Here is a 22,056-nt window from a genome sequence, read left to right on the forward strand (position 1 = left end):
GTGGCCAGAGGAGCCACTGTGAGACTTTTGAAAGAGAGGTTAACATATGAGCAGGGATCAGATGCATCCTGCCCAGACATCAATACAACACTCTGATGTAGACAGAGATAGATTTACTTAAAGCTAAAATCAGTACCATCTCAATCTGTTGGCTAGAGGAACTACTACTGTACCTTCCTGGCCACCTCCCATAATGCCTTATGGCGTCGATTAACTGTATGGACTCAATATTCTATCTTAGTGTCCTTAGGCTGGTTGCACAAAACACCTCAAGTTATAATTTACCTTAATATCAGATTTAGGGTTCCCGTAAAATTAACCCTATTCCCCTTAAGATTTGAGGATGTCCACAACATTGTGCCAAGTCATTCACTGAGACACCCTATCTGTCTGCTGAACACTGCGGTGATGTTGTCATGAAAACAAGAAGATGATGAAATAGTGGCACACTCACATCAGGACACACGCCAGTTTTAGTATGTGCTTTCTTTTATTGTATTCCTTCAGAAGTATAATCTCTTCCTCCTCTGACCAATCTGGTTTTCTTGTTGTATTTTCTTCCATCTTTTAAACTACAGACCAACTTTGTGAATCCATAAAAGGTGAGACATAAACAGTTATCAGAAGCTACGTGCAGACAAGCAGCCTCTGTGGAAATGATAGAATTTCACTGCTGTAAAATCTCTTTCAATGCAGTTAATCTCATTTGTCCTTAAGGGAAACTTTTAAGGGATTCTGTTCAACACCCTTCAGAAAGTCCTGCAGCTAAGGAGAATTTAAGTCCCAAGTGTCATACTTAAGGAGAAAACTTAAGGTGTTTTGGCAGGCCCCTAAATCTCTGGCTCAGCTAGAAAAAAAAAAGTTTTCTGGAGAGAGAAAGTGAAAGAAATAATAAAAGAAGAAAGTCAGAAAGTCAAGTGAAAGGATGAGGAGTTAGAAGAGCTGGAATGGGCCAATTAAATGTAGATGGCTGCAAAAAGGGTGAGACTATGGACAAGAGGATGACAGAAATAGCAAAAAGACCGAGGTAAAGAATGAGACAGTGAAGAATGGAGGAGAGGAGAAAAGTACAGGCCTACAGGCTGCTGGACAGTGGATGGGGAGAGACAAGAGGGCTCTCTGGGATACGGTGAATGCAAATCTTCCCTCTTCATTTGAAAATGCTGTGTAAGCTCTCTCTGCACTTCAGCAAAAACTGGCTTCAGGTGGAGCAGGAGGGGCAAAAAGAACAACACTGCCTTTGAATAAGAAGGGAAAAGAAAGGGTCATGGAGGCAGGTGGTGTGGGATCAAGACCAGAATATACATATTGATGGAAAAGCAGGTCTGCAGTGGACCTTGGTCGAGGCATTGATTTGAGGCACAGTCCATGTTACACCTGTGATGTGATGCTGAAAGCTTCCTCAGCCCCAGAATAGGGCTGACCTGCGCTGTTTTTATATTGCTGTTTAATGAAAAGAAGGTGGCTCGGGCGTGAACAGATACACAGCTTCCTGCATAAGATGGACAGTGCATGACCAGGCTTCTATCTCTCACACATCCTCTCTGTCAGTCTTTGTTCATTCATCATCTTCTTCTTCTCTCGCTTTAATTTATTTTTCCCTTTAAGGAAGGAATACAGCCAGACCTTGAGCTTCTTCAATTACAGTCAAAGTAGTCACGGCCAGGCCTTGCCACAGCAGGGATGCATAAATATGAGAATAATCTACTCATGTTAACAGAAACATCCACCACACACGAATACACAAATGCCCTCCTGAAGTTTACCAAGCACCATATCAAATGTAGAGGATATGTTCATGATGGGCTGCTCATGTTGCCATGGTGAAAAAAACGCTGCCAAGGTTTGGTGAGAATTTATTCAACAACAGATGTCAGAAAAAAGGCAAAAAATGATTTGACTTGACTTTATATGTACTTACGTTCTCTTTTCTTAAGCAAGCCCCAAATTGTCCAACAAATGTCGCTGTTGATCTTGTACTCTTACTTCAGTTAAAGCATAATTTATTGTATTGTATAAAATATGTCAGCTTAATAATGATAAATGTATAACCATTTAATCAGAAATAAGAAATTCTACTGCAATTCAGTCATGCTTTAGAGCTTTTTTTAACTATTGTATAAGACTTTAAATGAGTAGATACTTCTTCGAAAACAACAAATGTATGGATTTAGAGAATTGTCTCTGAAGTTTTTAGTATAACAATAGGGACTTTTCATAAACAACAAATGAGAGAACCAAATGTAAAATAAAATGTCTTTTTTCTCAGTATAGTTTTCTGATTTCAGCAGTGGAGTGTCTCTGTTCTCTCGAGAATGCCTTGGCTTATCTTACCAAACAAATATTTAATAACACAAAAGTCAAGGAGGAGCCCCTGCCTGTCAGACGGAAGCCTCTGCCCTGCAATCAGTTGGATGAGAGATGTGTGGCATAGCCTTTGGGTAAAGCCTGCTCGCTGGGGAAAGGTTAAACACTCTCAAAAGGCTCACACACACACACGCATACACACACACTCCATGAATATCATTAGAGTGGTGCAGAGGTGTACCTCCGAAAATCAACACCTCTGATATGACCCCCAGAGAAACAGGGATGGAGAAAAGTCATTCAGGCTTGACCTTAGAAAATCATATTGGATATTTATGCACCTGGTCTCAGAGATTCAAAGCCATTTTCAAACCACCATTACACCATTACATAGGAAATGGGGATTGAAATGTGACATCACTTAAGGTGGTTAAGGTCAGTGGTATTTACCCAACATTCATTGTTGCAACCTTTGAAATAAGCTATCTTTCAACACACTGTGCTTTGAAGGAACTGTGAGCCTTCAAAAATATGGTGATGATATAGAATAGTACGATGTGTTCAGGCAATGCTCATGGACACATACACCTGCACAGCCCCTTAAAAGCATCTAAAGCCACCTGTTCCTGTCCAAGTGAAAAATAATTATCAAATCAGAATGGGCATTTAGTGGAATTAAAATCAGGAGCAGTGCAAAAGGAAAAGGTGAGGAAACGGCCATGTGTCTGTAGTCTAATCAGTTAAAAAAGTCTGTATGTATGTATGTAACAATATAACCAACATACAGTATCATGGTACAAATGACATAGGACCTGTATTATATCATGCACTCTAATAAGACATGTGAGTGCAAATACAGACTCTTCTGAAAGGTGGAGAAAACAGGAAAGCACTTACACCAATTTCAGCAAAGATGCATTTCTTTTGCTATGTATCACAGCTCCTCACACACTGATCAATACACTTAAACAATCAAAAAACATTCAGCCCCTTTAAATCTGGCAGCTGTTCTAGAATGAAATGGCCACGGGAAAAAGTGCTGCATTTAGTTGCCAACAATCACAATAAACACAGCTGAGCTAAACTGTGTGCTGTTAATGATTGTTGACATTTGCTGGGAAAGTATTTCACTGGACAGGACTGTAAGTTGTGAGGTCAGGATTTGAAAGATGCATGTTGGCAGGCAATAAAATGATGTAAAGCAGGATTATAGAGTTAACACTGGCTACTAATCAGTATCTAGAGCATAATTACATCGCATTACAAATTATGCTTGAGTGTGTGATATTGTCAATCTGCCAGACAAGACTTTCTCACTAGCAACACATTTAGCTAGACTCGCTGTTTACTGCAATATGGCTCTTCTGCTTGCTGAAGCATTTCTTCTGTATTGAACAAAAATATATGAAATCACTTCAACCTGAAATTTGACCACATTTCATACTTACAAATGTCACAAGAAAGATAGTATTTTAAAAATTAGGTAATGACAACCAGTTTTTATTTTAGGACATTTGAAAAGAAACCGTGCACCAGTAATGTAGGTTAGATGAGGAATATGTAACTGCATGAGAGGAAATTCAGGATATGGCAAGCAGTGTGCACAACAGGTCAGTGTTTCTTTGTTAGTGCAGATGAGGAATAATGTGCTCGTGTAAACTCACCGTGACACTGAACTGGGACACTGAGATGTTGTTTGGGTGGACACTGAGACGCACACACTGCTTGATGTCTGATGCAAAGCGACGGGGCTCTGATGAGCGCTCGCATTTCTCCTTTCTGGTGCACCTGGAAAAAACACAAGAGAGGGAGTGTTACTCACCGATGACAATTGCACATACACACACACACACATACAGGAATCTAGTAACCTGACCAGGGCTTACCCCTTTTCACCTGTTGGCACCTGGGAAAAAGAGAATGTCCCACCGCTCCCTGACAGATGGAGTTGGACACATTTATCATATTTCCTCTCCAGCAGTGTACTTGCTACAGTGGCCAGTGAATGGAAACCTGGTCTCCAGGGGGTGGGAGCAGTGGCATTCAAAACAATGGTTGCTCTATATGTGGAAGTGGAGCCAGTCCGTTGGGAAAGGGGTAAGCCTCGTCTTTGTAATGCTGTCTTAATGACTGGCATTCATGGGCAATGCCAAGTGCAGGTGGAGATGTGGATGTGGATGTTGGTGGGGGGCAGGGATGGATTCCTCCACCTCTTAATACCACACCAGGTGGTCTAATCCAGTCCATTACAGTGGTTTGGGGAGTTGGAGGACTGGACCTTTTGTGTTATAAGAGGAATTTGCTGGCTCCTGTTCCAAACACTATCCCTTGATAAACTGTGGGGACTCCCCATAGTTTAAATGTGGACTGCAAAATTCCCACCATACAACTCCAGTGTAAAGTCTATGAAGTATATATTCCAACAGACTGATCAAGCTTTAGATTATTGATAAATGGACGTTTGGCATGGCTATATAACCAAAATCTTCTACTCTTCCACACACACACACACACACACACACACACACACACTTGTTCTCACCTAATCCCCTCATAAACTTATGCAAGTCCCCTATTGATTTAGACAAAAACTTACTGTGCAATTAACAACCTGAATAATCCACACAGTGCCCTAAAACTCAGAAACTTCACAGAAAGGAAAGAATGAAAAGAATGGAAGAGGTCGTAATGAACGAATGAATAAAAGAAAGACTTTCAAGGTGGTTGACGTATGAGATATAGTAATACCTTATGCAGCAAGAAGCTTTTTATCCTGAATTGGAGCAATTGAGGGAGGGTTTTGACCTGACATGAGTATTGTAAAGTTAAGCGGCCTAACGTGCCGCAAAAGAAGACAGACTTAAAGAAAAAGAAAAGAAATAATCTGTTTGAGAGAGGAAGAGAACAGGGGAAGGGGTGCATAGTGCAGGAGAGAGAGAGTGGAAAAGAAAGCAAGAAAGAAGCAAGATTTAAAAGGAAGGCACCATTGTTGGCTTTCTGTGAAGCTTTCACTGCTAAGCCGGTTTGAGTAGGGGTTTAATCGCTTTGGCTTCCTTTGTGCTTCTCTATCACTCCTGTCTGTTCCTCCTTTTTGAACGCTGATTTAATAAGACCACATCGTATAAGTACCCCCAGGCAAACAACTCACACAGAAACCCACAGATGCATACTTTCACCTACAAATATGCACGTAAACACTCCTCTTGCTACCTTGCATACCCACATGTCTGTTTGTTTACACCCATAGAAGGTTAACACTGCAAAAAGATGCTCAGCCAGATATTTTCTGTACGTGCTTGCCGTGCGTGTGTTATTTGTGTGGAAGCATTTGTATAATGATGTTTCTTGACAGTGTCACTGTTTTGGAAGAAAAACTTCAAATTTCATGCCAAAACGATAAGCAATAATGCACTATTAGCATTTACTGGCACAGTCTCTGTAAGTGAATCATCACTATGAGAGACTGAATCATTACAATTGCATAATAAATGGGTGAATAGAGATTTGTACCATTCAAATTTTCTCCCTCACACATACAAATACACATTGTAAATATGCATCTTCATTAACAAAATGATGGACACTGACAAAAACAAATGAATATTAAGCACGTTATAAAGTTGTAAGGCCTGAAGTTGTCCTCAGATTAACGTCAATCAGTTGCTGTCATACAAGACAATAATGTGTGTAGGGAGATACACTTGATATAAATATACATGAACCTTCAATTCTTAACTTGTGAAGTCTCTGTTGACAATGTCTAATGTGCCATTTTATTTTGAGTGTGAGCGTGTAAATGTATCTCAAAAGTTCCACAATGGAACAAAGATAAAACGTAAAATAGTGGGGAGGAATGAGGAATACAAGGATGATGATACTGGGAAACAAGACAGAGGTTAAGCTTTTATGTGTGTTATTCACAATGCACAATGTTTTTTGTGACCATTTGCAGACCACAAGTTTCATTTTAAAATGTCAGTTTCAAGCCAAAAAGACAAAATGAGGCAGGGAATTGAGTGCAACACCTACATCTGGCAAAACTGGACTGGGGCCTGTTGATATATTATCATTACAGAGGGTATATTACATGTTCTAAAAAGTGGACAGGGGCCAATGTGTTTTGCTTGTTATGCAAATGTGCAGTGAAAATGGACATTTTCATTAAACTACTACTAAACACCATCACTCAACTGCAACAAAGAACATCAATCTGAAGGAAAAGACCAATGATCAAAAACCCTTCTGAATTAATTAACTCTTCTGCTATAAAACCCCATTCTACAACTAAACCAAATGAATTCACATGTCATAATTAGACAAAAAGGGATCTGATATTGTACTTAAGTGTTAGTCTTTAAAATTATGATGTTATACAAATACTGCATTTGACATTTCTAGTGTTTTGTAAAATATTTGTATTTTTTAATGGATCCTCTATATTTTTGTTTTAACTGGTGTGTGCAAGACCAGCATTCACTGTGCGTATGCGACCAATACATTTAAACTTCTAAACAATGACTTCATATAGATTTCCTTCACACTTTCAGTGTATTATAAACAATGACTATGTATCATGATACTTCTTGTATGAATGCAGGTGGAGTCTTTAAGCCTGACATGTCAGCAATGCCAGCTTTTAGAGTAAACATTTCACTTTCCTTCACTGACTTTACTAACTCTAAAATATCATATTAGTTATAAACAGACATGGTAGTGCAAGGCAATAAATTGTATTGCAAGCACCTGGATGGCCTCTGTTTATCTATGGAGGTGTCACATGGCCCTGCGGGGAATGTAAGTTTCATCTCTCTCTCAGAGTCAGAGGGTCACAGACTTGCTGTGCAGGATGAAACAGCCAACAGGTCAGATTATTAACTTTCACATCCCAGACACAGACCATGCAGGGACCGTGACTCAGAGGAACAGGGAGGCTTTTTCATCTCTCAGCATCTTTCTACGTCCCTACAGGTGGAAAATGGAACTTTTTCTGATTTACTTCAATGAGACCACTGCAATGCCGCAGTGCAGAGTGCCTCCACAGTGGCCTACATCAACAAAACAAAGGGTACTACAGTGAAAAATGGCCATGGGTCTACTTTATCTCCTACACACTGGGCCTTCTCTATCGCTGCCCTAAAGTTAAGAATATTCTCCCTCCCTCAATCCAAATACTTCTGAATTACTCTCTAGCTTTTAATTGTCATTAGCATAGGTCAGTGTCACTTTGGGCTCAGTTTGACCGCGTGCCCCTCTCTTCCGTTGTGTCTGTTTGTTTTGTCTTCCTATGTGTGGGCTGTAAGGCACTCAACTGAACTTTAACTGTGTTAAATTTGCGGCGCTATATATTACTGCCATACAGCTAGGTTCATAAAAGGATGAACTATGTGGTGTTTTGGCATTTGAGAAGCCTTTAAACTGGACTTTCTGGGTTGTAATTCATCTTCTACCCACACACAGTAACCAATGCAATCCCTTGCATAGTTTTATTAAAGACTTTAATCACTGTCACTACTGTGATTTCTTTCCTGACAAAAGACCAAGGTTCTGTTCATTCTGTGGTTTTCAGGCTGAAAGCCTACTCAGATACTAATGGGTGACACCAGCTAACCTTTTTCTTTAAGACGTGGTCTTTCATCCTGACTGAACCTCTCACCAATGTGTATAACATGTACACATATTGATTTGGATTAACCCAAATGTCCACGCCACTGTGAAGGAGAATTAATGTAGCTGCTCTGGCTGATTTGGGGCTTCAGTGGAAGGATATTGAAGATAATGTCGTACATGGTTTAGCTGATGTAAGAGGTCGGTATTATCAGAGCAAAGCACTGGATAATTGTTTTCAATTACTATCCATGCAGACCTTGAAAGAAAAAAAAAAGAAAAAGATTGCATCGTTTGTAACAATATGAAACAATCCCGCCCTTTGTAAACATCAGAGAATAGACCATTTAGAGAACCCCAGAAATCAAAGCGATTTAGATTTCACAGTCATAAAAAGCCTGACTGGGGCTATCTTTTTTGTGGAGAATTAGATGTCCAACATCCATTCAGTTGTTTAGTAAACACTGCTGTTGTGCAGTACTGTTTGACTGACTGGCAATGACACATTATGAGAGTGTGAGCTGAAAGGATTAGATTGGCCCTGAATGGAAACTAATCTGCACCCTTGTTTCTTCCAGCCTCTGATAAGGTGACACAATTATAGTGAGCCTGAGAAGAGGGCAGAGAAGGATTTTTAGCCTCTGCAATTGTCGCTGATGAGGCTGCCATAACCATTCAGAAGTAGATGGTTTTGTGGATAATAGCCCTTTTGATGATTTAATAAACTACAATGTTTAGAATACACAATGATCATATTCTGTGTAGTATGTGCATGCAGACCAAAAAATATCCATGAATAATCCAAGAACAAGTTATGAACTAAAAAACGCCGAATTCATCGCAATCCCCGTAACATGCATATGACTACAGCATCTTCAAAAAGTAGCTTTTCACCTTTCAATGCAACACAATGTTACGGAATCAAAAAGTAAAGACAACGGCTCAAATCAATACCAAACATACATTTGAAGGCATGGGGTTCCAGACTTGATCCCTGGCTGAAATGGTAAATATACTTCACTTGTATAAACACCTTTCTTGTCTCCCAACCACTTAAAGCTCCCACACACACACACACACACACTCATACACTTTTGGCAGAGGCTGCCATGCAAAGTGCTTAGCCTTCGGTAGCAATTTCAGGATCTTGCCTAAAGACACGTTCAAATACAGAGGAGGCCGAACTAGTTGAGTATCAGTGGGGCACAGGTTGCAGGCTCAGGGGAGCACAGAGGGAGAATATACTAAAGAAAGGGTGCAGATGTATCTGGCCATGTGAGACTTCAGGTGTAATGCATATCTAATGTGAGGCAGGGAGAAGGTCAAGCAGGCTGGGAAATGAAAGCTATTAAATTCTCACAAAGCCGAGGTCGAGCCATCCTCAGCTCTATCAAATGCTCATATCACTGGAGGAAACAAATATGCAGGCATGCGCTCACACATGTACAGCACACACAAGCATCAGACACTTAAGTGGTCAACAAGTTACAAAGATGAAAAATGTCATACATGCATGCATATACCAGCACAAAACCCTGATTACTACACATTTGTAAACTACACACCTGGTTTTTTGCCTTTAAAGATCTGTTTGTGGTAAACCAACGCACAGCAAATAGGCACTCTTTAGTTCAGCTGAAACCCAATTACCATACTACCCATGCATCATTAGACACTATATGGAATCCTATACATACTAATAGCCAGAGGCCGTATAAGGTACTGTGTAGAGCAGGAGCTGTGTCACAGGGATTCAGTCAAATCACACACATCTACATTTAGCCTGGCCACATGTCTCACTCGTATATGGGACCACAGATGCACATAAACACAACTGAATACACACAAACATATACACATAAACACACACACAACAGTCAATGTGCCTCCTTGTGCTATCATTAAGAGCGGTGGTCCACAGAGCAGAAATCCGCATGGAGGGGCTGGTGGGAGAGTCATTACCTGGCCCACTGGCCATGACCCTGTTACTCCCGTTTGTGGACACACACGTATGCATGTGAGCACACACACATGCACATGCACATGCACACACGCACACACACAAAATCTGTGTCTCTCATATAAGCCCATACCCAAAGACATAGAAATTGCAGAGTGGCTGTGCCCAAGTTTAGAAATCTCCGAGCCATCCACTTTACATACTCTCAATGCAAGAACACCGGCTGAGCGGAAAATTACACAGTAACACTTCTGCTGAGAGTTTGCACAGGTAGCCATGTGAAATAAAATGATCTCTTAAAAATATAAAACAGAGTGAGGCAGGGAGAGAGCCAGATTTGTTCCGTAAAAATGTGAATACAATGAAGGTTAATAGCACTTATTATTTCCAATAACCTTAACAAATCCTATATTTCTCTGTCTTGCACACAATCACACCAGAGTAAATGGTGATAAGCAACATCAATCTGACCCTGCGGGCAAACAGCTAGCAGCTGTTTCTCTCTGCTGTAACTTTTGGAACTGATGCTCCACTGTACAATTTTAGCAGCTGTCAACAATGCAAAAACTGTACATCTTTGCAAGTGACATAAAACCTTATATTTAGATTTAAAATTTAGCCTGTCTAGTTTTGAGTATGGATCTGATTATGTAGTGGTGACAATACAAGGCTGTTTGACTTGATGAAAGTACGTCACCTCCTGTGTCATAATTAGCAATCTTCCCTCATTTTGGGTTGTTGAGCTAGATACAAGGGACATGATTCTCAGTATGCCCTCACACTTACTTTAAGCTCTGCAGTTTCAAGACAAAAAAAAAAACGTATTTCAAGTTTTAGTCCTCTGGCTTACATGACCATGCTTATTTCACAGTTTATCTAGTGTCTAGTTAAAAATGTGGATGCTGATCACCGTTCGCTGAAAGCAGTATCTGCCGATACTAATCACCAAGTCTATTTGAAGCCTTGTTATTGTGTAGCATTATTGATTTACTCAACTATTCTTAACATTTTATATTAAGCATTGAAATTGAGAGATGAGAAAGTATCATTAATTGACAACTGTTTATTTATTCACAGGCAACATGTGCAACAAATTCCACTCTCTCTCTTAGAGACAGCTGAGCCATGTCAGACTACACCTGGTCGCTGGGAAAATAAAAAAAAAAATAAAAAATGATTTAAAGCTACATGTGAATAACAAGCAGAGGCAACAAAAATCAATTCCAAATGTATGGATAATCTGCTGTGTAATATGTGTTAGTGTGGGTTAACGTCACAGAATTTCTGCACACCAACTGAATGTTGGATGTTCCTGTGACAACCCAATGCTACAGTTTGAACTACTGTAACTGTATGGCTTGCTCAGTGAGACATTACTTATATACAGTTCATTAGTTTGCCTATATAACTTATTCCCTTAGCTGAGAATTTACATCGCTCAAAAGAGAGCAGTGCTCTTTACAGCCGATTTAAGCCAAAACAGTGAACATAACCTCCTCTGCACCAGGTTAAATTTGCACCTGGGACACATGAATATCTGTATGAAAATAAATTAGATATTTCTCTCTGAACCAAAGCAGTGGACCCACTGACTGGTACTGAATTGGTTAGATCCACAGCACCAATTGTCAATTCGCATGTTGGCTCAATGATTAGGACACATGGCTCCCATCCTGTGTAAACATTGGCTAATCAGAAATAAGAATATAACTAATCTTATTTCGAGTAATTTGATCTTGTTTTGAGACGTCCATTAGGTGGACATCCTGATCTGTTTTAGGAAATCTTATCAAGAGAAATTTGCTTACTGCACAGGCAGCCAAATTTGCTTGTTTGCCATGTAAGCATGCTTAGGCCTATATCTAGAAAGTTTGACCTTAAATTTGACAAGATATTTTGGCAGTGAAAAGCCATGACACAGACACTGTCTCTGTCTGTCACACACACACAAACAATCCCCTGGCAGAGCTATCTAATATGGTGGGATGGTGTGGCAGGCTTATTAGGCTGTTTATCTAGCATATGTGATGCCACTGCTGCCCCTGAAGATGTCATTAGGCCAAGTTCTCTATATTAAAACAGCTTTATCTGTCTGGCTCACAGGTATGTTGGTGAGGGGCAGGAAGGTTAAACTGTGTGATGACAAAGCAGATGTAATTTACAAAATGAGCTTTTACGAATTCTTTACCTGAATTATTGAATTTTGTTTAATGAAATCCTTTTCTAAAAACACAAATTAGACAATTAGGAGGCATTTTATTGACGCAAAAGACAGCGGAAGGGGCACTGTCATTACAGAAATTATACTTTTTAATTATCCAGCTAACTAAACTATTGCTGCTTATTCATAAACCTTAATATCATACACCCTTATTAACATTTAAATGTTCATGGGAGTTTTAAGATTTTTCAGTCCTGGTGCTTAAAGATGACAAAATTGAAGTAACATGATAGTTTAGATGGGATAACACAGATAAAGGACGTGAAAGCTAATATTGGAATGTTTCCAAACAGCTCATATTATCAATGTCCCATTTATTACTTCATCAAAACACAATCTGACCTCACATTCATAAAATAAAAGCCCAGACAATGACATGGGATAACAATGGCGTATCATTGCATTGCATCTACAGTATTTTCCCAAGGTATTTGGGGTTTGAAGTCCTATGTTTGATGATGTTTTCATAACCACCCCCCCGAGGGTGATAGTGCAGCCCTTCAGTGGCTTGCACAGAAGGGCTGCTTTTCAATGGGGTCTCAATAGTGCACTTGGCTTTTATCTTCCATATATTGTGTTATGATTCTGCATGTGTGCAGCTGTAGACAGCAGCATATGATACTATTGATCCTGGCAGTCAATATGTAGCCTGTGGAGTGTGTATTCACAATCACATGGCATTTTGTATCTCTGAATGACATATTTATTTTACTTATTTCCTATGGTAGAGAATATGGCACTTAGAGGTGCAAGGCCTGAAACAGATGTGTCCTGTATTATTTGACTAACTAAGGTTCAACTATAAATATAACATTGACATTAGCACTAGATAGCGCCCATTCTGACTAAAAGGACACTTAACAGTGACTCATATTTTAGGATCAGGCTTAAAACTTAAGTCAAGCAAGAACAAATAAATTGTGCTGGTAGTGATATTTTGCAAATATTAATTGAGCAAATGAACGCAACATGTACGCAACAAGTCTTTAGGATTCCCTAAAGATAATGCAATTTGGTGACAGGAGCACCTCGGTTTTGGGATAACCCCACCCTGTGCATGCGACTGTCTGTGTGCTGTACACAATACTTCAACTATGAGTCCAGCTCATGATTAAACTTCTGACAGAGACACTCTAATGACATTGAGCTTGAGAATAATATTATCTTGGCATGAGTAATCTCAATGACATTGCTGTGTGATATTAATACTAACCATCAGTGGGGATTACTGTAGGATTATATAACATAGTTATTATATTCTTACTATGCTGCTGTTGCCATAGCAGCTATGTGATGGGACATGTGAGGTGACTTGCATGAGTACCCTCTCCCAGAGGTGCTCTCCATCATACTTGAGATGAAATGTACGTGTGTGTGAATATGTGTTTACCCTCACATCTTCAACTAGAGTACCTGCTCCTAGGGTTTAATTTATACTCTTCACTGGAAGATTTCTCATCCCCACTCTCTTTGTGAATTTATGTAACCCCTTCTTTCTCTGTCTGTCCCACCCACCCCTCACATCACATGGAATTCATCACCATATACCTTCACTTCCTTTGACTGTCAACGCATCTCTCATCTCGCGTCAGTCCCTGTGTCTGGTTCATGCTCTGCCAGATAAAAGCAAGACACCTTCCCCGCTGTGTGTGTTTGTGTGTGCCTGTCCATTTTCCAGTGGCTGTGTTTCCCTGTGTGTGGTAAGGTGACGATAGGTGACAGTGAGGAATGGTCCCGACTTAAAAGTGGGCATGCAGCTGTTGTGTATGTGCTAGTGCATTTGTGTTGGTGCTAGGTAGATTGGTTTGTGTGTGTGTCTTCACACTATGATGGTGACAGTTGAGAGGGAGGTGCAGCACTCCGTTCCGTCCTGATGCCCCTGTCACTTCTTGGCCTTGTTCCCTTCCCTCAACTTCCCTTAGCATCTAGCAAGAGGTAAGGGGGTGGGGGTGAGGTGTGTGTGTGGGGGGGTGAAACCAGTCACCCTTACTCAGGGGATGGCCATTCTCCCCTGGGCGCAGACATCAGAGCAAGTGCCATGGATGCATGGATCTCAAGATCAAAGAAACAATTTTGAATAAATTTAACTTTGAGAGTTGACCAAGTCATTTTTAGCACTGTTTCATACCAAATCCAGATCCACCACTTGGGAATATTAGGCTGAACAGTGCCTTGTCAAAGTTGCAGCTTAAGTCTAGCATATGTTGTAATGCAAGGGCTCTTACATCTTATCGATCAGTCATGATTTGGAAAGCCAGGTATTTTGCACTGCAAGCAATCAGCAAGATGAACTGGAATTTGATTGATCTCAGTCATCATTGAGGATGTTCTGATCTCTAAAATGTGCTTAACTTCCAGAGTATATACACATGTAAATCAGACTTACCAGACACATCCCTTCATTGGGAATCTTCTAATGACTGGATATTATTTGATTGGTAGATTTCTTTGTTTTTCTGTAGTCTGTATTGATTATCTAGTTCAAGGCATGAATGATAACACGTTGAAAATATGTTCTCAGTACTCTAAATTTCCTCATTGGCCAGGAAGCTTCTGTTTTTCATAATCTCTTGTGAGATAGTACTCTAATTGAAGTATTTTTCCACAAAGCAACCTTTTAATAACCATACGTTTCCATATCACAAAGAAACCTTTGGATATTGTTTCAGATATTTGTAGCTTTTTTCACTGCTGGTCCATTCAGTAATAAAGTAATTTCAATTTTGCTGTTCATGACAGTATTAGATAAAACATGGTATTATTATTACATATGAAATATCACCCTACTTACTCTAGCTTGGACTCTAATGTGAGTTCACAGCTAATGTTTTTACTCAAGACATTGTTGAGCTAATGTTTGATCTCCCTGTCACATTACAGGAAAAGGTACTTTTGGTGTAAACAATACCTTCCTCTGCCAAAAATGTGTTTCAAAGCTAGTTGCACGAACAGCTATCTCCAGGGAGAGGCTAGTGGTTGCCGCAACCAAACACGACTCCTTGGAAGCATGCTAATTGTGGCGCTGCAGTTTAATTAGCATTAGTGTGGCATACCACGCTAATGAGCTCACTGAGGTAATGGATGACTGTGACACAGCGACAGGTAGTGCCAATGAAGAATTAATAAGAGAGAGAGGAGAGAGAGAAAGAAAAAAAAAAAAAACATTCAATGGATCTGCCAATTAGTTTTTCCCTCTGAAAAGGTTATTCGTTTGACAGCACCAAAGATGTCTTGGGAAAACAAAGGATTTAGAAGACAAGACACTTTGCAGCATGACTTGCAAGTTTTATCAGCAATTTTGTGTGGTGACTTTTGACTTCTTGAACTTTTTTCTATCATCCAAATAATCTTGTACATGTGTTTGACAACTGTTTATCAAAACGTGAGTGTGTGACTCCAGAATACAGCATTTGTATTAATCTTATCGGTTCTTGTTACCCCAGACTGCTACTTGAAACGAAAATGTGAGAAGCGGACATGTAAAGTGCTTTGCTTCATCTAGAAAATAGACAAACTCTCCAGAGGAGCAGCAGCCGAGCTGTGTGTGAGCTGCACCTGATCCATGCTGCTCACGTGGACTGTGAGGCTGCTCTCAGCTGTGGAAAAACCACCCAACATATTCCGCAACGCACATGCAGTGCACAGGTAGGCAGTATGTCCCCGGCCTTACGAGTACTTCTGAACACACAATATACTGGGACCTAACAATTACTGATCATGTGTGCCAAGCCATGCACAAGCAAATCTGTATAATGGTGTACAATGCACATTGAAACTGATGATATCTACAAATACATGCATATAGGCAGACTGTGAGTGGATTCATGGAGCACAGACACAACTATGTGCAGACACACATGTACACACAAAAATACACTGTATGATAACCCTGCTGGAGATAGAGTGTGATTTGAATGATAGTGAAGAGAGGTAGGAGGAGGAAAAAGAAGATGAAAAAGTGTGAAAGAGAAAATGATTTCAGTGCTCTGGGAATACTACCCCTATCGCAGCCAAAGGCAGAGATTGAGATATGTCAAACTGATTATTAATATGAAGATATTGCAACATTAGCACAACTTATTCCAAATTGACACGGAAATCAGAGAGTAACATGAGATATTCTCAATATCCATGCCAAATATGATGACATTCATTTTGACAATACTACTTCTCCAAATATGGTTTCCAATCTGTCTGGCTGTCATGCATGACAGGCGCGTTGACAGCCTAGTTAACCACTTACAAACTGACAGCTGACAGAGCTGCATAAGGGAAGGTAACATATCCATAACATAATTTCAACACTTCTGGCATGTTGGCTCATTGGAGGTGTCTGTCTCCAACTCTAGTAGTTGAAGTGGGGCTGGAAACCACATGGAAAAAAGAATATTGCTTGGTAGACTAGCATCATACTGTAAATAAATAAAAACAGCAAGACACAAAACCCCAGGGTGGTTTTGCTAAATGGAATAAGTATTAGCAAATTAGTTACGTTTTGTTAATCACAGAAAACTAAGTTAAAAGTGGCTTATGCATACTGCTATGTGACTGTGTATACAAATAGTATTCTTACTGAGTCTAGCCATACATCACAAAGGTAGGGTGAGATAATGGAACGGTATGGTCAACTGTTTTTATCCATCAATTCTGTTTAAATACTGGGGTGTAGAATAAATAATACAAGTGAAGAAAATAAGCATGTATGTTTTCATGTTTGCTAGTGTACATAAACCAACATTATGCTTCTTACATGTCTGGTAAAATTCCTCTGTGAGACTCTCCTGTGATTGACAGAAATACGACATCCAATGTCAGTGGTAAAAGAGTGGAAAGAGGGGAAGTGATGAGGGGGGGGGGCTGATGTGAGTGAAAACTTTCCTTTCACCTGTCGAGCTAGACAGGCATTAGCATAAGTCGTGCATCTTAGCCGTAGAGAACATGAGTGTGATAGGCCAAGACAGGTTGGTTGACAGGTGAGGCTTTGGGTTTACTGGAATAGTAGCAGGACTAACTGCGGGAGAGGGAGTCTGATGCAAAGTTTCTTTGTGGGTTAAAAAAAATATAGAAGCGGAATGGAGGATGTATCTATCATATGTCTATAAATGAAGACATTTGCCTTTCTGAAGGAATGGTCAGTGTTTGTCAAGGACAATGACTGCGATCAAAAACACGTGTGCACACACACACACACACACAAACACACACACAGTTGCAATATCCACTGTTGATTTCCTCCCCTGTACTATTGATTGCCTTTCTCCTCTTTCCCTGGTGTTCTCTCTAACAGCTCCTCTCACCGATCTATAAAGTAAATAAAGGCAATGCTGATAGAGAAAGAGAGAGAGAGTGCTTGCAATTCTGTTTCCTCTCAGACCAGTGAGGTGATTTCAAGGTTGATTGGGAACAACAAACTATCCAGAAGAACACTTTGAAGATCAACCACATGCTATCCATCCCCTCAACGTACCCTCTTCCAGTACAAAGTAAGCATCGGTGGGAGAGTGTTTGTGAATTCCTGAGTTCCTTGTGTTTTGGCCTTTTTGCTGTATGTTATAAAAGATGCATTGTTTAAGCCTTTGGTCTGCAGTCAGTGTACTAGGCAGGGTGTCTGTTTTCACATTTTTATTCTTTGTAGAAATATCTTTAACCTTGGCCAGGCCAAGAAAAAAATTTCATAAGATAACACTGCAGTGAATATGAACATAAGAAACTACAATCTATTATAATTCACAACATTAAACTGTTGTCCCATTTCTCCACAGTACTGCAGACTTAACCCGCAAGCTTCCAGCATCAAAATGCTGCCATTCACCTATGGGTGCTCATTCATCAATGATCAAAATGGCGCAGCTGAGTCCAAACGCCATCACAGAAAGTTCTGCTATCTCAGGGTAGGATGGCCCAGCAGAGGCTTGTGCCGTTGACTAAGTGTACTATGGGTACTGTGCTGCCCTCCCCGCAGAGCCTAGACAATAAGGGCTGCATAAGCAGTGCTAGGGTAGTGAAGGACGCCCACCACTCCAGCAACCGACCGGTTGTGTGGCTGCGATTACGCAAGTGCCTACTAAGCTAATCACACACTGAGAGACTGAGGAAGGGTTTCTTCAAGCAGGCTATCAGAGCCTTGAACAATTACATTAAACTCTAGAAGGACAATACACCAAAGGACATTCACCTATTCCTTTTATCTTGCACTACTGGCATTCAAATCCTGTTACCACTTTATTTGCACTGCTCACTTTTAACTTTATATACTATTATATACTATATTTGTATATTTTTTGTTTATGTCTTGTCTTTGTATATTTTGCTATTCTCATCTATCATTTACCACATAGTTTCTATAATGAATTTGCATTGAGCACTGCTTGGGAGCTAACAGAACTATATTTCCCTGTATGTAGAGGTAGTGTGCGTAAATGTTACCAATAAAACCTCTTGAATCTTGGATTCATTGGTTTTCTAGTTGGCTACGTTCTGTAATGTCAGGTTAATTCATTTAAGCTCAGACTGAGCCAGCCAGTCACAGAACTGAGGATTTTAGGCTAATTCTTTCTTAAGCATCACTGTGGTAAAAATACATACAAATGTTCATGTTCAGTAGCACTCAGCACACAAGTGGACAGCGGAGTCTTGGAAGCTGTACTTGCTTGTTGTTTTGCTTTTATTTGTTGACTCCATCCATAGAATAAGAGTAGCAGCTGCTAGGCTGAAGTAGTAAGTAATCCAACATTTATGAACTACCTCTTTAGGAATTTGTGGTTCAGCAGTGATACTCTATTGTGTTCAGCATCCACCTTGCCATAGCTGTCTCCATCCATTTCAGGTGTCAATTGGTCTATTTTACGTAATTCACTGGAGTAATATAAATAAAAATGTTATTCTGCTAAGAGGAGTGTAGCTGAGAGGAGAATGAAGGACATAGAATTAATATTTCTATCCTCTGAATATCAAACAGCTCAGCTCACACTGGATATGTTGCATTTGTTATGGCTGAGATTTCAGGAGAGAAGGGCTTACGGTCAGGCTACGTATGCCCGTTTCAGTCTATTGTTTCTGTTTCTAGTCAGACTTACTATGGACAGACTTAATGAATCATTTATTCATGGCCACACTATCAACATTACTGGATAGCACTTCTTTTCTTTCTTGCATAGTGCTGTATATCTGCATTCAATATCTTAAAAGGTATTGACGGAAATAACCCCATACCAAGTAGCATCGAAACTTCTCCAGTCAAATGATACCTGGTCTCTACCCTTTTCGTACACAGAGCTAGAAAAAAAAGAAAGACTATTTTTATGGTTTTACTCGTAGCCAGTCACCGAAGGCATTCTTCAATTTAACGTGACGTGATTGGCCCACAGCTGTAACATCTACAATCCATAAAGCCCATGGTGGTGAAGTTCAGCGCGGGTGTATGTGACAGTTGACATTTCAGCGTGCCGAGATACCAGCAAGACATCCCAAAGTATGGCTATACTGGCATCTGATAGCAATACAGTGATAAAATGCTGAATGATTATCTTGAAAAAAGAAACCAGAGAATACAAAACATTAGATTGATGACAAAGGGGAAAAGTATTCTGAAATTTGCAAACTAGTGTAGTGAATGTGCTTCCTCTGTATTTTCACTAGGATTGGCCTTGTGTCTGTATGGACAGTTTTCTCTTTGGATGTTTGCAGGCTCTGCTGGGATGTACTCTACTACACAGTATATCATGCGTATTAATGGTCTTGCATCACTACTGACCTCACCTGATGGGTCATTAAATAAAAGGGGCATGGAGATGGAGTGGAGAGATATATACACACAGTGCATCTGAGTCATTTACTTAGGAGGTTTGCCTAGAGATCATCAAAGCATAAATCCTAGAGGCTGTGTCAAATCAGTGTGTTTTTATGTGTCCACACAGCTAATTATTTTATAATCATCCTCAAGAGACCAAACAAATCTGACCTGTAGGTATATGGTGACATGTTTACACAGAATACTATATATGTGACTGTGTGTAATACGTGTGTATCTGTTTGCACACATTTGCATGTGCGTGCAGTGCACATCCAGTAAAGTAGTCATTAAGTAGCCTGCTATCCCACTTCCTTCTAGCATTAGTAAAGATCCTTCTACAGCATGTTCCACTGAATTAATAGGGTTAGGGTTAGGTATTTAATATTTGATCAGATTTACAAAAGAGGTAGATACTAAGGAGTTAGAGAAAAGAGTGCCCTCCATTGTTTTAAACAAGTCAACAAAGTTTGCTTGATTGTAATCTGTAGAACATTTCGGATTACTGTTGCCTGTTCATTTTTTCCTCAAAGGTAGTCACTGTTTTAATATAGGTTGGAAACTACAATTTGACAAGAGTGCTTTAAGTATACGGAGTCTAAAGCCAAAATTTAAACCTTACAGCAAGTAAATGGGACTAATACAATAAATATCTCAGATTGACAGAGCAGGCAAACAGGAGTGATTATAGCAGGAGCATAGAGTCCTGTCTGCCCTGTGATAGAGCTGGTGCTCAGGGGGGTTTCAGTTACACCAAGACCCTGTTAAGATTTCACAAGCTGGGAGATGGAGAGCAATGAGGAGGAGAAACTTTGGGCAAGGTAAACCTGTGGTCGATCACTCACACTGGGTTGTGTATTGTGCTTTTGAGTCTGTGTGCCAGACGGGTGATGGAGAGGCAAAACTGACGGGATGTGTATGTGTGGTGTGCAACTTCACACACACAAAATACACCTGTAATCTCCCTTTCTGCCTTTGTGATGGTAAAACACCTAGACACCTGAGATCAACTAACTAAAGTGGCATCTCTCTCTCTCTCTCTCTCTCTCTGCCCTACTCTCTCTCTCTCTCTCTCTGCCCTACTCTCGTTTTGGCAACTTGACACTAATTCCTCAGCAAGAAAGGTGTGTGTGCATGTCTGCCCTTGTGTGTAGGTGAGTGAAGAGAGGGGTGAGGTGAGGTGATTCTCTCAGGCTAAGTGTGACAGCCCAATCTGTGGCCACCTATTTGCTCTGGAGGATGTGGTGTTAATGGCTTTGCACACACACAAACACACACACACACAAGCACATGTAAACACACACACACACACAGGCCATAGAATACACCATGGTTTATTCATGTTTGGTTAAGTGTAGAGTGTTTCGAGAGACAGTTCAATACAAGACATTATGATAAACATGAAACTCTGGACTGATATGGTTATGCGTGTGTGTGCAGACTTGGCCTCTAAACCTCTGGTATGTGACCCATAAGCCATCAGGGTGTGTTCTCTGTCTGCTAATGCACTTTCTACCCTGGAGGCCTCAAACAGATACATCCTCCATTTCTCCTTCCTTCACTGTGCTGCACACAAACATGCTCTTTTTCTCGCTAAGACCTCTTCAGATCTCTGTCAATTTATCACATCAGCCTGATTTCACATTTCTTCTAAATTAGATGTTTGTATCTAGAATGACCATACTCTACTACTCTATTATAGTAGACTTTCTTTTCTTTATCTGAATTTACTTGTCTTTTCGACTCAGCTTTTCTGTCCTCTCTCTTTTTTTCATCTCACCATTCATCTCTTATTTTTCTCAATCTGTTACTCCATCTCCTCCCTCCTTCCTGGGTTTCAGTGTGTATGTTCCTCTCACACTCAGTTTCTCTGCCCTCGCCCTGTCCTCTCAATGCCAGCAGGGATGAAGGTCCTAAATGTACTCAGTCTCACTCACACACACACACTCTCTACCCAAGGGCTAGCACCAGCATAAGAAACCAATTTTCAATTTACAGTGGAGTGGGAAATCTTGCTGCTCCCAGCAAGCACTATCTCCCACTCAAATCATGAGGGACAAGAGTTTCACAGCAGTTGGGCTGTGTGTGAAAGAGAATGACACAGACAGACAAGCTTAAAGGTAAAGCAAAAAAAGAGGAGAGAGAGCAAAGCAGTTAATGAGATAATCTCTGATA

General features: G+C 40.3%; 1 protein-coding gene across 1 annotated transcript in view; it reads right to left on the bottom strand.

The window, feature by feature from the left end:
• plxna4 (plexin A4) overlaps nt 1-22,056 on the bottom strand; it is a 196,659-nt gene that overhangs the window by 59,746 nt on the left and 114,857 nt on the right. The window contains exon 5 of the mRNA XM_070854128.1: nt 3,972-4,095. Coding sequence (XP_070710229.1) covers nt 3,972-4,095 — 124 coding nt within the window. The remainder of the gene's footprint in view (nt 1-3,971; nt 4,096-22,056) is intronic.

Source organism: Pempheris klunzingeri, chromosome 22, assembly GCF_042242105.1.
Source record: "Pempheris klunzingeri isolate RE-2024b chromosome 22, fPemKlu1.hap1, whole genome shotgun sequence".
NCBI lineage: Eukaryota > Metazoa > Chordata > Actinopteri > Acropomatiformes > Pempheridae > Pempheris > Pempheris klunzingeri.